The following is a 19,086-nucleotide window of genomic DNA, read 5'->3' as shown; positions in this document are numbered from 1 at the left end:
AGTACAAGGGGTGGCTAGGACTGAAAATTAAACACAATCTTAATCTAAACTTAAGAGTACTATTTAATTTTAATTCTCACAAGTATTTAATGATAATATAATTGTAGGGGTTCTAAAAATTATTCTTATAAGTGGTAATAAGCAATTTTCGTCATATTTTTTGGTTAAAGTCGTGCATCGCACAGGAACTAACCTAGTATTAGATTATTAGACAACCATTTTAGGCCTCTTTCGTTAATTAAGTCGTTGGTTATTTGAAAAATGGGCTTTACCATGAAAATATATCAGCAACAAAGTGGTCTAAACCAAGAGCCATTTTATCAAGTTGGCAATCAAGTGATCAAGAGAAAAAGCCCATTAATTACTACTCCGTTTGTACGAAGCATCTACAAAACTCTTCAATTTTAGGTACTTGAACGTTTTGCAAATTGTTCGTGACATGCGAATCTTTTAATAAATATATCTCCCTTCTTTTTTTCTTTTTTCTTTTTTTTTTTGGTGAAAATGAGTTACTTGATTACTTAAATATTAAAGTGCACATACATAACAAGTTTTCAGCTAACTCCACTCCTTGTGGAGGTCAAAATACAGGCACATATCGCCCAATTACTTTTAAGCAAACATGCTCCCAAAAAATTAGTATCATTGTTTGTTGAGATATCAGTAGCTAAACAGGGGGGGTTTTCTAAATCACTGCCTTGATCCAATAGACTCAGCCGGTCCTTGGCCTTCCTTGCCACGTAGTCTGCTTCCATGATATGCTCCCTTCTTCTGAATTTCACCCAGAGGCTCCCGTGGATTCTTTGCAACTCCCTGCATTTAGCATATAGATTAGACAGCCAAAGTTGGAGGGTTGTCATTGTTTAGGTGTTCTACTGCTGATTTGCAATCTGTAAATATAGTCACATTCTGCCATGCTTTGATGATGACCCATGAGCTAGCTATAAGGATAGATTGAGTTTCTGCAGCAGCAGCTGAGGTACTGGTGAAGGTTCCAGCTATTCCAGCCATGAACGTATGATCTTCATTCCTGCAAATTGCTGCGTAGGAGGCAAGGAGAGTGGAGGAACAGAAAGATGCATCGCATTTAACAAAGTAATTTGAAGGACTAGGGGGATCCAAATGCACTGGCTTAATCTGTTGTGTTCCTTTATTCTCTATATTTCCATGCTCTTTTGCTAACCATAGAGTTTGGTGGCACCAAGATTCAATACTTTTATTTTCTTTTTGAAAAATCCATAAGTTCCTTCTGTTCCATATTCTCCAAAGGCAAAAGATGAATACTGTTTGGTTTGTAGTGTTCAAAATCTGGGATAGCCCAGTATCATTCAAATTATCTAGGAACCAGTTTTCAAAATCAGAGTGGAGATGGTTAAACTTGGGTTGAAACTCAATATTACTCCAAAATTCAGTAGCTCTAGGACAGTGTAAGAACAAGTGTACCATGTCTTCTTGGGTATTAGGACAAAACTGGCATTTTCATTAGGGATAATCTGTCTACTGGATAGATGGGATGCAGTTGGGAGTCTTCCCCAAAGAATAAGCCAAAGAAATATTTTCAGTAGGGGGGCATCTAGCTTTCCAAATGCAGCTCCATTTGTCATTTGAGTCTGTGTCAGGGAAGTGGGTGTTCCAAATGGTGTTGTAAGCTGTTTTTGAGTCAAAGTGGAGCCCTTTTGATAGGGAGCAGAAGGGGGCATCCTCACCAAATTGAGGGATGGGAATAGCTTGAATCCATTGGATTAAGTCAGTGGGTAGGGTGAAGGAAATGCAGCTTAAGTTCCAATGGCCATCCCTCCTAATGTCACTTACAGTGTGTGCAAATTCATCTCTGGTTAGGGGTCCTTGTATTATAGATCTAAGTGAACCTTTTCCTGTCCAATTATCTAACCAAAGGTTTATCTGGGTTCCATCCCCTATACACCAAGCAGTAAGGTCCTTGTACATGTTCCACCCCTTTCTAACATTTTGCCAAATATGAGACCCTTTTGAGAATGGGGCAGGATAAGGTCTATTATCAACATACTTTTCCTTAACTAGGCTAATGGCTAGGTTTTTCCCTGTGTTAAATTTCTAGCAGAGTTTAGTCATTAGCACTTTGTTCATCATTACAGCTGATCTAACACTAAGCCCTCCTACTTCTAATGGTCCACAGGCCTTGAGCCAAGCTACAAGGTGGATTTTCTTCTTCTGGGGTTCTGAATCCCATAGAAAATTAGCACAGGTTTGGTCAATAGTCTGGAGGGTTTTCTTTGGTAAGTACAGAACTTGCATAGAGTAATTTGCTATGGTAGTCAAGGTGGACTTTATAAGTACTAACCTACCAGCTTTGCTAAGACATTTAGCCTTCCAGGAGGCCAATTTGTTTTTAATTTTCCTGCAAATGTCTAGAGTTTGGTTCTTGGTTGGCCTTTTATCTGTCAAGGGGAACCCTAGGTATGTTCCTAAATCAGGGCTTGGTTGTACCTCTAGAGTGTTATAGAAGAGATCTTTCTGGTTTTGGGGAGTGTGTTTGGAAAAATAGATCTTGCTCTTAGAATTGTTCATTTTTTGGCCAGAGCAGTCCCAGAAGTTCCTAAGGACCTCCTTCATACCACTGAGAGTTTTGGCAGAAGTATCTCCAAACAGAAGCAGATCATCTGCAAACATCAAATGGGTGATGGGGATGCCATTTCTCTTCAAGTAGAAGGGTTTCCAATTTTCCTTAGAGGCATCCTCACTAATCATATCAGCTAAGTACTCCATACAGATAATGAAAACATATGGGGATATTGGATCTCCTTGTCTGATTACTCTAGTGGTTTTAAAGGAGGGGGAGGGCTTTCCATTTACAATGACAGACCTTATTCTTATCTCCCTTCTTTGTTTTTCGATTTTTATCTAAAAACCATACTTTTACCAGGAAGATTTTCACCTTTTCTTCTTTTATCCCCAACTCTACTGAATAAACGACTAGCTTATAGAATATCGTGGTATGTTTAATTTGTCTCCTTGGTTGATCTTAGTGTAGTGCTTTCAACAAGCCTATTTACTTCCAATGCTTAATCGGATCTCTGTTGTTCTACCTAGTTGGTTAATTAAATATTGTGTAGGATTACTAAAACTTGGTTTTGTTTTTAGAATCTCATGTTCTGGGGTTTGGCTGGTAATGCTATAACTTAGTTGTTTTTCAGGGGAAAAGTTCCCTGCTTCTTCTGGTGTTTATATACACTGAAGTGGTAGTCTAGCTTTTGGTCTCTAAAACACTTATTATGTAATAAATATAAACTCCGTAGTTAAGTTAAAAAAAATACATTTAAGCCATAAATTAAAGAGTACATCAGAACGAGGAAGTAATTTTAAGCATCTTATTTAAGTAAAAAAAATCCAATTAGAATTCTTTTCACAAATTCCAATTAAGACACAAAACCAAAGAAATGAAATCAGAACAAGTCAAACAAAAGGTTTTGTACGCACAAGGTGTACAATAAAATTATTATACAACAAAATAATTTTTATCCAAGTTTTTTAATTTTACCTAGTTTTTTTTTAAACTTTTAATATGTTTTGATTAACTTTTATATTTTGAAAATAAAAGTTGATAGGTACATTCTAGAGTGTTAATTGATTAATTTTATATATTACTAGTGATTTAAAAAAAATAACTTTTATTAAAATGAAAAAATTTATCACAAGATAATTTTTACATATATATGTAAAATTATTTTAAACATTTTCAGTTTACTCTATTTCAATTGTATACAATAAATATTGTACTATCACTTGTACATAAAAATTGTGCAAGCGAAAAGAACCATGAGGGCGTGTGCCTGTGTTTGGCAGAACAACACTGGGCAAATATAGCAAGTATGAGTCACACAAACGCTTCGGTCGTAGCATAACAAATTTTAACGATGGTAGCGGGAATTCTCCTCCTCCACCCCATTTATCGCATACCCAAACAACCTCTTCGATACCACCGTTCTTCTACCCCTATTTTCCCGCGCCTTTTCATCATCAACGCCTCCGTTTCCGACTCTTCACAGGTACATTCATTCTCTCTCCTCTCTCTTTCCTTTTCCGCCATTGTTGGAGCTCAAGTTTTTTTTTTCAAGCTTTCGCACTTACCAAAATGGACTTTCGTGTAGTCGGAGGGATATAAAGGTCCGAAACCGAGCCGGAATTTGGTCGCTGATTGGGTTTCTAACAACGACAGTGCCGCCCGTAGCTTGCCTATTTATGTCGGCGGTTTCTCTCTCTTCGCTGTCCTCTTCAATCGCGCTGTTTCTGGCATTGCTCCTGTCGCCGACGCCGGTAGGTCAGTTTTATGTCTGGCGAATATCTCGAGTTTGTTGTTAAATTTGGTTGTTTTTGTCGTCGATTTCGATGTGTTTTGGTTCATCTCGCTTTAATTGCCGAAGTTAGATAATCAATTTTTAATTATAATGTTATTGCTGTTGCAACGGCCTGAAAATTGCTGCAGCTTCAGGCTTCAGCTGATGTCTGAATTTTGTTGTTTGATCACGTTACCCGATTAATGCATGGATGAATCGTATTTTGCTGTAATTGATATCATCAATTTTAAGGTTAGATGTTGATATTAGAGACTTTTTCATGGTAAAGCTTACGAAATAGTGCTAGCTAAGTTAGAGAATGTGGTGGAGTATCGTTTCCGATGTTCTAGTTGGAACCGAAAGCTAGAAATTTGATAGGCGGATTATAAATTGTAAGTTATTTTAGGAAGACTTTGTACTGGTAGTCTTGCAAAATCAATGAACATATTTGTGAATTAGGTCTTAAGGCAAGCAAGGGATTGTTTGGAAGGATTTCCTGATCATGTGCCAATGCAATCTGGTGCTCTTAAGAATAAGAAACTTACATCTACCAAGTTTGTTAACTGTCAATTTTATCTTCCTAAACTGCTAAGATAGATGCATAATTTGCAAGTATCTAGTAATGGTGTTTTTGTTTTCCGTTTCCAATGTATCCTGTAGTAGATATTTACATCTATATTGATCAAAATTTAGAAGTCTAATTCTTAGCCGCTGTCAAGATTTCCTGTCTAACTTCGTTTTCCTTCTAGAATATAGTTTTATCATGAAATCAACCTTCCTTCTTCCAAGGCTATTTCTTCTTATAGATCAGAACCATTTACGAGAGGGGTACTTAGAGTCAGATCAGGGCATCATTCCGAATGCATGAGGCTGATGGTTTATATGTATCATTAGAAGAAAAACCATCCATTTTGCAATGTGATTTGACTTGTATGTTATTTTTCTTTGACCTGATTGCATATCTTTTGAAATGTATCTTTGCAGCTCACAGTCTAGGGCAGATCTGTTGGCTCTCGGATTGGCTGTTACAAATATCTTAGCTGGTCTTGTATGGCTTTCAATTCGACCCAAGTCAATCTCTAAGGTTTGGGATTTATTTTCATGTGCGCAGTAAAAGTTTCTGATCCTTGCATACCTTGCTTGTTGTATTCTCGCGGGATCAAGGATTCATTTTTACTATCTGGATTGCACATTGTGACCCGTTCATCAGTCTCCTTCCATTTCAGGTGGATCCTGAAGGTGTGGAGTGTCACTGGATTTCTCCTGGATTACCTGATTCTGATGTTTCTGAGTTGGAATGGTACTGTATCTAATTTGATATTTCCCACCATTTTCCTATTTGCTTCTCTTTTAGATGGATTTTGATTTCTGTGTGCAGTGAAATAGTTATCCCCATATACTTAGGCTCTTTTTTTTCCTAAACAGAACATTTTTGGTGAAAAATTATTTCCCATGAAAAATTTCAAGGGAAAACCAAATTGTATAATTGTTTTCCCCTGTTTGTTTCCATACAAGAAAATTTATAGAGAAAAAGGAAATGAAAGTGGAAGGGAGATGATGGATGGGATAAGAGAAAAAGGGATTTAAGGAGTAGGGAGAAAAATATGGCATTCCTCCCTTTCAAAAGATCTTTTTTTCCCACTCCATAACAAACTAAACAAAGAAAATGGAAATCGTTTTCTTAGAAAATATTTCCCGTCAAACAAAATGGAGCCTTAGGTAAAGGAACGATATTATGTAATAACTTCTCTCGTTATCCAAAAACCTACAAAGATGTTATAAGAAACAGTTTTTCCGTTTCCTATCACATTGAGTGAGACTAAGGGTGCATTCTCTTTAACTTATATGACCTTATTTAACTTACAAGACCTTAGACATGATTTAAAATTTATTAGGTAATTATTAACAGTAAATTTGTAACCATAATAACATAGACCTGATTTAAGGTTAATTAGATAATTATTAACCGTAAATTAGTAACCATAAATTATTTTTATATAACAATATTATGATTTATTATTTTATATAAAACAGTTATATATTTTATTCAATGGAACTTATTAGAACTCATAGGACCTTATTGAACTTATAAGACCTTATAGGACGTTATTTAAATTATAAGACCTTAAACTTATTTAAATAAGGTGTTATAAGTTTAAGAGACCACACACTAAGATGATTATATAAATGTTATAACCCTTTTTTACTGTAATTTGGTGGTTGAAGCTCTGATAGTGTAGATGGTCTTGGTTGGGTGCCTCATGATTTTCTCACTCTGTGCAGGTTCTGGGAATCTCTCTCAGCTGTCACGTGCTGCAGATCTCTGGTCATTATCTATGAGAGTAGTTGTATCTGTCAAATTGGCATGACAGCTGAGTCATCTATCATTGGTGAAGCAGAGACTGTTGACGCCACAAAATTGATTCAGGGCACACTTTATAGAGGCATTATGAATTCTCGAGCACGTATGATGGTTTAACTGACTATTGGAGCTGTTGCCTACTTTAGATGTAAAATTTTATGAAGGAACTAAGACCGTGATTTAACCCTTACCTTAAAGTTAATTGTCGTAATTTGTGTTTGCAGAGAGCTATTTGGCTAATCTCTCTCTGTACCCAGGAAAATCTGAATTGCCATTTTTGCCACCAAATACACAGGTATGCACCGTCTTTTTGGCTAAAGGTAATGTACCTTATTGCTTGAATATTGTAGGTGCAATCAGTTATTGTATGTTGGTTGTGATCATAAATAGGGAAGAGCCCTTCTCGGATTGGTCTCCTGGAACATTTAATCTATGTTTAGCAAAGTTCCTGTAGTTTTATAGACATCACTCAACTGTACCGCCATGCACTAAGTTGATGGATTTTTGAGGCAGCAGTGCTTATTGATAGATGTTGCAGTTTTTCACATATTGTAAATGCCTTCAAGATAATGCCACATTATATCAGGTTAGGTTGGACAATATTGACTTGGAAATGTCATGATGCATACAGAAAATCTACCTGGGAGGAAAGTTGTCCTTATTAGTATGTTATTATGGAAAGTGATGCCATGGATAAGATTTGAGCTGTCTTCTTAATGATTATCAAATAGGGTAGGATGTGATATACCTAGATTGTAGGAACAAAGCTATTTCCTACTAGGTGTTATTTCATTTCCAGGGATTTTATCAGTTAGGTTTAAGAGAAACTGCATAAACCCAACTTACTGGATCCCCAGATTTTACATGAACTTCCTAGTCCTTGCTCTGCTTGTTTTGTCTATTATTCGTTTGGGGTTTGAGGAGAAGCTTGTACAAATTCTTATATTAAGCTGGTGGTTCGTAGCTGTGGTTGTTTGTGCTATTCACAGGATAATTGTGGTAGACTCTCTGAGTGATAGCCCTCTACAAAGTTGAAAGAACCATTAATTGACATTTTAAGAATTTGGATTAAACAATAGACTTCAATAAATGAGAAACTGTAAAGCATTTGTTTGAGTAGTTCTAGATGAGTGATATAGTTTGAGGAAGGGGTGACCACAATTTTAGAAAGAAGCGAAATGCATAAAGACTTCCTGGGAAAAGAAGGGATTAGAGGGAAGGCGAAAGTTGTTGCAGAAGATGAGAAAGGGAAAGGTGAAGCAGAAGGCAAAAGCTCGTGTAACACTTGTATCGGCAATTAGTAACAGTTTCTTCGTAACTAAGAACCAACAAATACTTAAAAGTTAAAGACTTCAACTTCCTAACACTATTAAATATAATCAAGTAATTAGTTACACACTTACACCTAATAAACAAAAACAAGGGAAGAATTTCCATAAGTTATTTATTGTTCTGAACTTTCTTGTAAAAAAAAATCTCCTGGATCCATAATTTTTCTAAAGTCTGGCTCGAAAGTGACAACCTTCCATTGCAAAACTTGCACCAGATGGTTGATGTTCTCAACTGTCAATACATAATCTAATCATCCAGGAGCAGCAGTGACATTGAAGGTAACTAGGGAGGTGAAAATCGAAGAGTTGTGAAAACTGCATGTTACAGTAGTAGATTAAGTAAAAGAGTGAAAATAACATAGATATTAGATAAGGAGTGAAGTCTGTGTACTAAAGATAAGATAATAGGCACATCACTGTCTTGTCTAACAAATTAGCATTAGGGACAAAACCTTTTATAACATGAAAAGGTGTTGAAGCATGAACAAGGAGCTTTCTAGCAGATTTTCTTTAAAGCATCTGGAAGAATTTGAAACATCACTTTTATCAAACATAAACTTCCTATACATTAGGAGCTAGTTCATACTTAGCATTAATTTGTGCAATTTTCCGTTGCACATAAGAAAAAGTAAATTCAGGAGGAACATTTTGTGCAAAGGTTTTAAGCAAATTTAGTCAGCAGATGGAGAGTATATCAGAACTGATACTAGATCAATAGGAAGTTGCGGTCTTACCGCATTGGCATTATTAAATGGACTCTTGTCATGGGACTCAGTAGTGGAGCTAGTATATGAGGATATAGCAGTAGGTAAACTTAAGTTCCATTGTTCCAATGTTCCATGTATATTCTCTTTGAGAAGATCCCTAAGAGAAATACCTAATATCACAAACACAATTAAGTTGGAAAACAATGAAATCCTACAATTTATAAGAATATGTGAGATAGTGAGCAATATGAGAAGTATCTTGAAAGTGGACAAGTAGATAATGTATTTATTAAAGAAAAACAACAACGGGACCATGCTAGTGATATCATGTGAGAGATTGTGTCTTACTTAATTATTTAAGTGGGGACCACGAGAGAGAGAGAAACAATAAAATATTTTGAGTGGGGATTAATGAAAGAGAGAAAAATAATAAAATACGGAGTATGCTAGAAAGTTGACAATGTAGATGTGATGCATTTAAAAATACCCATAGAAGTCAAATGATGTATTTTAAAAAAAACCCAAAGGGAGTATATAAATACACAACACTCCTATTATTTCTCCGCCTAACTCTCCTAAACCAACTACCAGGTTGCATATAACCCTATATATATGTGTGTGTATGATATATTTATCTATCTTTAACTTACAAGTTCTTATCTCTCTTAAGCCACTAGTGGGATCGTGTGAACGCCCAAATTGGACAATAAGAACTCAAATTGACTTCTTCTCAAAGATTTTGTAAAAATATATGCCAGTTGCACCTTTGAAGGCGCACACGAGGGTGCAATAAGTCCATATTGTAATCGCATCTCGTACAAAATGACAATCTACCTATATATGTGTAGTCCACTAGTCCGTTCATGAAAGAATGGATTTTATGCAATAAATTTTCATGTTTAATTCCTAAGTAACCGAGGAACTGCTTAAGACACTTTAATCATGTAATTGTTGCCATTGCTTGATTTTCTGCTTCAGCACAACCACACAGGAACGAGAAACAATGGGTTATTTATCCAAGTATTCCCTCCGTCTCAGATTAGTTTTTACACTTTCCATTTTCATCTGTCCCAGATTAGTCTTTACATTTCTATTTTGGGAAAGACCCCACAATTATTTTAATACATCTCTCTACCAACTACCACAAAGTAAAGACCCCATTCTCTCTCTCACATTGCATTTAAATAAACACTCCACTATCTACTTTTCAATAAAATAATACCCAACTATCTACTTTCCCATCTATTTTTCTAATAAACTAAGTTGATAACCAAATAACTTATCTCATAAAACTATGTACCCTGATAAGTGTCGAAACTATTCTGGGATGGAGGGAGTAATATGAATCACCACTCAGCGATCTTCTTGTAAGAGGACAACCCGCCAAGTCTCATTAGGTGGTATGACTGATATTGGGTGAGTTATCCTCTTACAAGAAGATCATTGAGTGATTGGTTCATATTACTTGGATACTCGCCAGTATCTTGAAAGACCGGAAACAACCTAATGTTCCTCGTTCATGTGCTTCGAAGCAGAATATCCAACAATGACAACAATTACCTGTGAATCAAAGTGGCTTAAGCAGCTGCATGCTTGGTGCTTAGGAATTAACATGAGAATGGAATGGACTATATTGTGACATTCAATCTGCACTAGTTATTGGTTCAATAAACGAATTAAACATATAGAAGCAGATTGTCATGTTGTACGAGATGCGATTACAAATTCACTTGTCACACCCTTAGTTTTCAATAGCGCGCCTAGGCTCAAGGCTTAGGTCTTGGGGCCTAGCCATGACAGGCTCGTGCATCCTACAAAAGGTGCGCGCCTTATTTCTAGGCTCAAGGCACAACGCCTTTGTTATAAGGCTCCAATTGTTGACAAGTACTAATTTTTTAAAAGGTCAATATCACGCGAGTTTAATAGTTCCCAACAGTTATAATATACCATATTGAAAAGAGGAGATAGAAAACCCCAAATTTCTTCAAATTTCAACGGTAGGTCAGGTAAACTCTTCCTTTTTTCTATTTTGAAGTACTTGTTTATGTTAAGGTGTGTCACACTTCTTTTGAGAATCTAAATAAAGTCAATGACTAAAAGGTTACTTGAACCTTCCTTAGTCCCCTTTTTGTTTTTTTCCCAAAAAAAGGCTTTTAGTTTTACTATAATTACTATTTTACCCCTTTGTGACAACAAGTAATACTATTTTCCCCTCAAAAAGAGAAAGTAATACTATTTTGATTTTTTTACACAAAGTAAATACCACAAAAAATTAAAGAAATTGTGCGCCTTGTCTACGAAAGACACGCGTCGTCACCTTGCACCTTGCTACCTAGGCTCCAGGGACTTCTTTTTGCGCCTTGGTGCACCTCGCTCCTTTTAAAACTAAGAATTTGCAACTCATATGTACCTACAGAGGTACACTTAGCAGATATTTTTACGTAATCTTTGGAAAGAAGTCAATTCGAGTTCTTATTGTCCAATTTGGCGTTCAAGATCTTCACATTCCCATGTGAAGGGGGTGTTAGGAGAGATATGAATGTATAAGTTAAATATAGAGAAATATATATAGGCATTCTGATAGTTTGTTAGGAGAGTTACACAGAGTAATTATATGAGTGTTTTCCTATTTCTATTTTACGTTGTTAGTTTATTGTATGTGTTAATATAATGTCGCTCTTGAATTGATTAATGAGAAAAAGAAGATACATGTTATCCATTATCTAACACCTTATGTCTCTTAACAAATCCTCCCATTTCCACCGTGACTTTCGTCTTCCCTTCTATTTTTAGTCTCTTCCTCTCTTTGACAACCTCCATCTTTTTCCCTTTTATTAACTATTCCCTCCGGTTTTCTCAAATGCATCACTTGCATGGGCACACAGTTTTAAGTGACCCATGCGAAATTATTATTGAATGATGCAAGTGAGCAAGTGGATAATTTATTCCTGTAAAAAAAAATGGAGACCATGATAGAGATACCATGTGAGAGATGGATTTGCTAGAAAATAGGCTGCTAGGGGTACAGATTTGCTAACTGTTTTAACCAGTGTTCTGTTTGCAATTGAATGCGTATCAGTTGTGATAGAATCAATTTTTTTTTTAATTATTTAAGTATAGACCACGAGAGAGTGAGAAACAATAAAATATTTTAAGTGGTGATTAATAGAAGAGATAGAAATAATAAAATATGATAGAAAGTTACCAAATATATAAGTGATGCATTTAAAAAAAACACCCACAAGAAGCAAGTGATGCATTTAAAAAAACGGAGGGAGTAATATTCTTACATTTGGTTCTTTTCATTGCATATTTGCCTTAGTTTTATCATTTCTTTCTTCAAAATTTATGAATACTTTGTAAGGACTCGAGGACTAACAAAATAGTAATAATAAGACAGTGCCTGTAAATTTATTTCTAATACTAATTTTGGTCTTGCCTTGTGAGAAAAGAAGTCGATTTGCAAAAACCAATGACTTTCTCATATGCTAGAAAGTATGTTTTGCGTAATTTACACTTCTTCATATCAAACTCCTCAATTAAACCAGTATGGTGTATTTTATGGAGAAGTTGATCCAGTTATTGCTTGGCACTACATAGGGCCTAGAGGTGGACTTTGTCTTTTTTCATGTTTGAGAGGATTGGTTCTTGCTTTGCATTTGGGTCATAGACAGTTTTAATTATATTGCTTTATCATTTATGCTGAGATTTGGTTAAGAATTCATGGTGTTTTTTTTGCCTTATCATGCTGTTTTAACTTCGCTTGGGTACATGTTACATTGATTGAGAAGGGCGCTGGTCCTGATTTGCTGGTACATATTCGAGAAATCAGCTTTTGAGAACAAATTGCTTCTAACTGTTTCAGCTGTACAGGCCGTCATCCTGCAGCCACTTGGTAACAAGGGAATTGCAATTATAGGAGGTGATACAATAAGGGGGTTTTCCACTGCTGACCAGGTGTGATTTCCTATACTTCAGAAGTTCTCATTTGCTGTGTATACTGAGGTTCTTGTAAGTATTTTACTATTGGATGCGAGTAAGCGGCAGGGTACATTTGAAATCCTACAAACTTGTGATGGCAGAATCATTACTAGATGGTGATTGTGGATAGCTTTGTTGCTAAATAATACAGTTAGAGCAAACTTATCTCAATGTTGCACGAATTGAACATTTCCCCGTTGTGGAACCCACTGTCCTAGAAGAAAACCGAAGAGTATTTGTTAGAGAAGATACCTACAAACTTGCGATGGCAGAGTCATTAACAAGTGGTGATTGTGGATAGCTTTGTTGCGTAATAATGCATTAGTACAAACTTATCTCAATGTTGAGTAGACGAATAACAATTGCCGCGTCGAGGAACACCACTGTCCTAAAAGAACAACGAAGAGTAAGAAGTATTACCAACCTTTATTATATAAAGTTAGACTACTCTTGGTTTTCTTTCCATATGGAAGAAAAGGCTCCTTACATTTTCACTCTCTTTTGTGGGTTTGTTTTGTACATAGGAGAACTTCCAACAAGCTTCACACAAATAAGGATAAAAGAATGGCAGATTTGTTACTAAGTGATGGCTTTAGACACTTGACACAAATGAGGGATGATACACACATATTTGAGAGTGATTAAGTTCTTCGGACCTGATGGCTGATTTCCCCTAATTTGAACTTATTGGCGCATACCTGAACTTATTTTTGGTTGTGATATGATCTTTACAGCCCTTATAGGAACTTATTTAAACTTTTTTCCGAGACTTGATCTTGTAAGGTGAAAAGAACAAGGCCTTGGTCTCCTCTTGAAAGCGTGTTTTGGTTATCCTGGACTAACAGAGGGGCGTTTCTGGGTTTACCTGGACTAAAAGGGGACCTTTGAGGCATATATATTGATCAGATATGGTTTTTATTCACTCTAATACAGAAAAGGAAAAAACAAATTGTTCATTTTATAAAAATTCTTACACTTGGTTATAAATGAGCTACAATAAAATGGAGTGTTTCATCAGGAAACTATTTAGAAGACGAGTATGAAGAATGCAGAGATGACAGGTTTTCAAGAAGGCAATCATGCACAGTATAGAGCTGGAAACAGTCAGTGTATCTCTTAGACATGTAATGAGTATTTAATGTTTGGGCATTTGTATGCGTCATTTTGGTGTTTGTATGTAGGCATTGTGTATAAGACGAATTGGTAGGGACTAGGGAAGGCTAGTGACACCATGACCGGTGATGAGGGGGATGGTTAATTTTAGTGGGCAATGGTTTTTGGGACAGGAGAATATGGCTTTTGGGAGGATTGGTGTATTTTTCTTTTTGCCTCTAATTTCATACGGAGTAGCCTCTTTTCTATTTCCTTTAAAAAGTGAACCAATTCTTATATTGAGCTAGTGGTAAAAACATAAATGTTCTACCCAAGAAGTTGTGGATTAAGGTAGTGGTAGGGTTCCATCCATCTTATTGTTTATTGAAATGTAAGGTAATGGACGTTGGTAGATAAAAAGATTTCTAGCCATTTTAAAATAATACTATAAAAATTCTTTGAACTGGAATCTTAATTAGATATGGAGTAAAACATTTTAGGATGACCCATGAATCCTGATGTGCAATTCATGGGAATACTTCTGCAAAGCTTTTTTCAGTTTCTTTTTTTTTTCCCTTTTTTTTTCTTTTTTTCTTTTTTTGCAATGCTCTAGTTTCTCTTCTTTCACATTTCTGAGTTATCAATAGTAAATTTGGAGTTTATATGCATGATATGTCATTTAGCTTGTAAATTGTTTAGATGATTGAGATTCCACTACTTTCTTCTCACCATCCAGCTCATATATACAATATGCACAAGGGATAATTCAGTACTAATAATTCTTTGTTTGTCCCTTTCTGCAGTAGTTTGATAATTTGACATTGATTATTAATATTTAAATCTTCTTCCAGCTAAAATTTCAGTTATCTTATAATGTCCTAAGTCAACCATCTCTCTTATTGGTTATAGGCATGGATATCACTGATAGGGGACAAGTTGGATGCTACATTGACAAAGTCTGTGACTGGAAAAGCAATGACAACTTAGGATACAGGTCTGTAATGTAATTCTCCAGATAATCTTGATTTGTAGTACAAATGCTGGTCATTGAAAGGCAAGGTAATTTTTCATTCCATGGTCAAATAAGTAGACACTGGGAAGATACCAATTTCTTTATGTCTATTGTTTTTATTAGTTTATTTTTTCCTTGTGAAGGGGGGAGTTGGGGGGGGGGGGGGGACTGGGGACTGGGGACTGGGGAGGACATCAAATTTGTGTTTAGTTCACATGTTTCAGAAGCGACTTAATACATTGCTGGAACTTCAGGTCTTCAAATCTCAATTCTTGACTTTAATGTTAGAAATGTAGACATATTAAACAAGAATGCGATAAAGGCCTAACCATTAATGAGAAATAAGAGAACTATCAGAAGGGAAAATCCCATTATGCAGTAGCTCCTGATTTGTGAAAGTTGAATTTAGGATTTCGGCGAGTCTTTTATTAGGTCTAGATTGGTTATAACAGGCAGGGGATTGGACTCAATGTGTTAAACTATTAACCATGACGGTAACTGTTGCCATCTGTTAGTAATGTACATAACTACATACCCCCTTTCCACTCCCCAATCTTTTGTTGTCTATCGGTCTATCCTACTTGGTACGAAGTATAATTTATGTCAAATATGGACTAGTAAGAAAAGAACTTTTTCGGCAGTTTCAGGTTTCATAGGTGTCACAGGCCCGGCAATATCCTGTTGTTTCAGAAGATACGACAAAAGACCGGAATCATATAGTTCGTTCAATTTCTTCGTACATTGCCCTTTGCTGTAAGTTTCTGAATCTCATGTACATGGTCTTCCACATTGTTTTATTTCCCAACGAGTTAGTAATAGAATACAAAGCCACCAGATACATTTTCCAAGAATGTAATTAAACGGGATTACGGGGTACAATATATCTATTTCCTTTTTAGTGCACTTGTCTTGATGTTTGCAGTGATTTTATTCCGTACTTTGTTGAGATATACTGGAGTTTGCCGACCACATATATTGTCAGATAGAAAATAGAAAACAGGGAACTGACTTCCCAATTCCCATGTCTCTAATATCCGTGTCAGAAAGCTTCTTCATGCACACTTGAAGCTGAGGTAGCAAAACACCACTTCACAAAGCACTGTCTTGAGCTGTTGGATATAAAGACTGCAATTGACATGCAGTACTTTGAACGTAATGCTCAAGACAGTGCACTGTTATGTTGTTTTTTTTTTGGGTGAAACAGTGCACTGTTATGTGAACTAGACTTAGTTCAGAAGATTTCTACTGAATGTTCTTTGAAATTCAAAAGGCTCTGCACTGTATTACAAATGAACCAGTAAATCTTCCAGAGGAGTACATACATGAGCAGATGAGGAAGAAAAACAGAAAATTATGTTTTTGTTTTAGAAAGAGAGAGGGGCATTTTCTACTCTCTATTTCGCCTAGGTAAAAATTGTGGCTAATCTATGGCTTCTCTACAAAACATGCACAAGAAAGAGGTTCAATAAATAAGGGGGACAAAAAATTAGTATGTCGTTTCCTGTTATACAAATGTAGGATATCGATCTTCATCATTTTACAGACCTCTGCCATGGAAGCAACCCTGTATTCCGATCAGCCAGGTTTGTTAGAACAAAATCCCTTAACCTAGTATCCCATACCTCACAGAATCTTTGGGGCCAATTGGGTGGTTCAATAGCTTCTGTCCCTAACCCAGGTGCCCTGTCTCTTGAATTTTCATTCTGATTCTCTTGCCAATCAACAACATAGGTTGAAACCCTTCTATAGAATTTTTGTTTAAAATTATCCCAAACTTGGTACTTATAGTGGTTTATCACAGCCCGATGAAAATTTACCTTTCTGAACTCCTTTTTCAGCTTGAAATGATGAACTTGATTCAGAAGACTGTCATCAACTGCATCAGGCCTAATAATTGACTTATGCCTCTCAAGCCCCTTAAGCCGGCAGGTATACCCTAACATCAGTCCCTCTGCCGGACTTTTCTTCAGCCCCGAGGGTCCAAAATTATGGCAGTCTGTTCTGATTTCACCCACCGTTGGCTGTCGCCCATAATTCCTCACAACAGTCTGAAGAGCATTTGGTCCCCTATAAACAATGGTTGAGTTTTGCCTGGGTTTTGGAGGTGGGAAGTTGAAGAACTCATCCACATCAAAGAATGCAACCCATTGACACTGATCTCTAGCCCTTAACATACAGTGTGAGAACCCTGCTTCTTGAGACTTAATCCACGGCCAAGTGTGCCTAGTCAGATTATAATTCTCGACATTAAGCTCATCAATCACCTCCTTTAATCCATCCTCGCTATTATTATCATAAACAAACCACCTTTCAACCCCAAGCCAAGCATGGTACATTACCCACTCCCTCATAAATGCAGCTTGGTTCCACACCATAGTACAAGCACATAGCTTATATTTATGTTTAGACCTACCCTTTTCCTTTTCATTCTTCTTATTATTGCTCTGATATAATTTTGCTATTGATGGTACTAGTTGGTGTCGCATACCTGTCAAATGGGACCTTCCAGGAACTTTGGAAGTCACCTCAACCGTGACTCGAACTTGTTCGTCTTTCCACGGTTTCACCTTCATTTCCGGTGGCAAAGGACACCTAATCACCTCCTGTGCAGCTGTGATTGCCTTCGTGGTCAGGGCATAATCCTCCTCACCCTCCTTCCAAAATTGACACCTAAATGGAGTTGGGTCTGATTCTCTGTCTGACTTCAATTGCAAACCCTTAACATAAACAACAGCTATATCTTCCCCATCAAACACCGCCTCATAAGCCACCATATCCCATAATTGAACACTCTGATTCTCTCCCTTCCCCACCGCCCACTCAATACCTTCCCCGTTTTCCCACTCCCCTTTCAACCCAACCTCCGCCAAGTATTTCACTGGCGGTACCGGGCACCGGACCAACCACCTCCCATCCCCATAATCATCCACAGACAGCATAGGCTGCTTGACAGTTTCTACCTTCTTCCCAGCACCACCCAATTTTCTGGGGTAAACACAGTCAATTTTCTTTGGAATATGCAGATGCGGGGAATTGCTATTCGCTGGCAAAATCACCAACACATGATCATTGAACAACACTCTGCTCTCTATCCTCAACCCCATCAATAAACCATCACCATCTACATCTCCAACTCCAACTCCAACTCCAACTCCATCTCCATCTCCATTTCCGTCTCCTTCTCCACTACTATTTTTACTGTCACTATAACCCTCACTTTTATTACTTTTACTGTGACTACTCTTCCCAATCTCAACTTTCCGTTGGGTGGAAAGATCCTGAACTGAATTGCTGCTGATTGAGGAGGACACCAGCTTCGGGACGATCGGCGCAGGCCGAAACGTCCCGGATCCGAAATGAAAACCCCGGGTAACGAACACAATGAAAAGAAAGCAACAAAAACACAGCATAATATACCTGGTTGAGAGGTTCTGTGTTAAAGTTAATGGAGTCTTAAGTATCCGTTTTCTCTTCCTAACATCCATTGTTAGTTTAATTAATGGAGGATTAGTACCAAATTGAGGAGAGAGATATATCTGGAGATCAATGGAGGAAGAAGTTTATGTGGATCTGGGCGTTGGACCGACAGTGGGTCGGGTAAGTTTCGTTGTGTTTTGTGTCGGAGAAGAGAGAGAATGGAGGAAAGAGAGAGAGAGAAAGACACGCGTTTATGGCTGCGGTTGTAGCCGAGTTGTGGGAGGGGAGTTCTCGGTGCCCTGGTTTTTTGGGTGTGGAATCATTGGTGGTCGGAATTGGACACCCCCTTTATGTGTGGGGTAACATTATAAGGTAAGTAGGCTACCCTTTCGAGGAGTATAAAGTATTGAGAGAATAATCAGCTTTGTTAATAGTATTTGAGAGACGTCGTGGCCTCGTGGTTTTGAATATATATAATCCATAAATAATTTTGAAGGAAATGAATTAAATTAAATAAGAGTATTTATTTACAGGTCTTTGTAATTCTTTAAGGTATGTTAATATTTTATTTTAGGGATTTACAACTTGCTATTTTAATATTGATTGATGACTTGTAATATTCTTTGAAAGGGTAAGAGAAATTGATTTGATTTGTTAAGAGAAATAATAATTAATGGTTTTGGTAGAGCGAGACATTAGTTGTTATGTTTTCTATGATTATGTCATGTTAATATTACGCTATAGGTCAAGGATATTTTACCAATGACTTTCTTAGTTTTATTGAATGTTTCGTGGAAATATTATTTACGTGATTTTTCATTTGTGATTTGGAACTTGAAAGTTTCTTCGTGATTTTTATCATGTTTTACAA

At 36.7% G+C, this 19,086-nt stretch overlaps 2 protein-coding genes across 11 annotated transcripts; one reads left to right on the top strand and one right to left on the bottom strand.

Moving 5' to 3' along the window:
* The first annotated feature begins 3,795 nt into the window (after nt 1-3,795).
* On the top strand, nt 3,796-15,701 carry LOC110789526 (protein COFACTOR ASSEMBLY OF COMPLEX C SUBUNIT B CCB4, chloroplastic). Of its 10 annotated transcripts, none has more exons than XR_008918569.1 (10): nt 3,796-4,025; nt 4,128-4,297; nt 5,298-5,397; nt 5,540-5,613; nt 6,597-6,778; nt 6,900-6,970; nt 12,579-12,670; nt 12,796-13,100; nt 14,696-14,780; nt 15,440-15,701. XR_008918569.1 is itself a non-coding variant. In XM_021994210.2 (9 exons), the coding sequence occupies exons 1-8, from the start codon at nt 3,894-3,896 to the stop codon at nt 14,771-14,773; spliced, it is 891 nt and encodes a 296-aa protein (XP_021849902.1). In that variant the 5' UTR covers nt 3,798-3,893; the 3' UTR covers nt 14,774-14,780; nt 15,446-15,701. The 10 variants fall into 10 exon arrangements, 2 of the variants coding, with proteins under 2 accessions (XP_021849902.1, XP_021849901.1); XR_008918564.1 differs by having other exon boundaries at nt 3,797-4,025; nt 12,587-12,670; nt 15,446-15,701; XR_008918561.1 differs by having other exon boundaries at nt 3,797-4,025; nt 12,587-12,670.
* Nucleotides 15,702-16,050: 349 nt separating this feature from the next.
* LOC110789525 (glycosyltransferase family 92 protein RCOM_0530710) lies at nt 16,051-18,875 on the bottom strand. Its single transcript, XM_021994208.2, has one exon. It carries the CDS (start codon nt 18,281-18,283, stop codon nt 16,331-16,333), a length of 1,953 nt encoding a protein of 650 aa, XP_021849900.1. The 5' UTR covers nt 18,284-18,875; the 3' UTR covers nt 16,051-16,330.
* Nucleotides 18,876-19,086: the final 211 nt, after the last annotated feature.

Source organism: Spinacia oleracea, chromosome 1 (assembly GCF_020520425.1).
Source record: "Spinacia oleracea cultivar Varoflay chromosome 1, BTI_SOV_V1, whole genome shotgun sequence".
Lineage (NCBI taxonomy): Eukaryota > Viridiplantae > Streptophyta > Magnoliopsida > Caryophyllales > Amaranthaceae > Spinacia > Spinacia oleracea.
The sequence above is the reverse complement of the archived record's forward strand: the minus strand, read 5'-3'. Positions and strand labels throughout refer to the sequence as shown.

Coding starts and splice junctions, on each gene's coding strand:
- LOC110789526 (XM_021994210.2), top strand. CDS start 3,894: ATGGTAGCGGGAATTCTCCTCCTCCACCCCATTTATCGCATACCCAAA. Junction 4,026..4,127: donor CCGTTTCCGACTCTTCACAG/GTACATTCATTC, acceptor ACTTTCGTGTAG/TCGGAGGGATATAAAGGTCC. Junction 4,298..5,297: donor CCTGTCGCCGACGCCGGTAG/GTCAGTTTTATG, acceptor GTATCTTTGCAG/CTCACAGTCTAGGGCAGATC.
- LOC110789525 (XM_021994208.2), bottom strand. CDS start 18,283: ATGGATGTTAGGAAGAGAAAACGGATACTTAAGACTCCATTAACTTTA.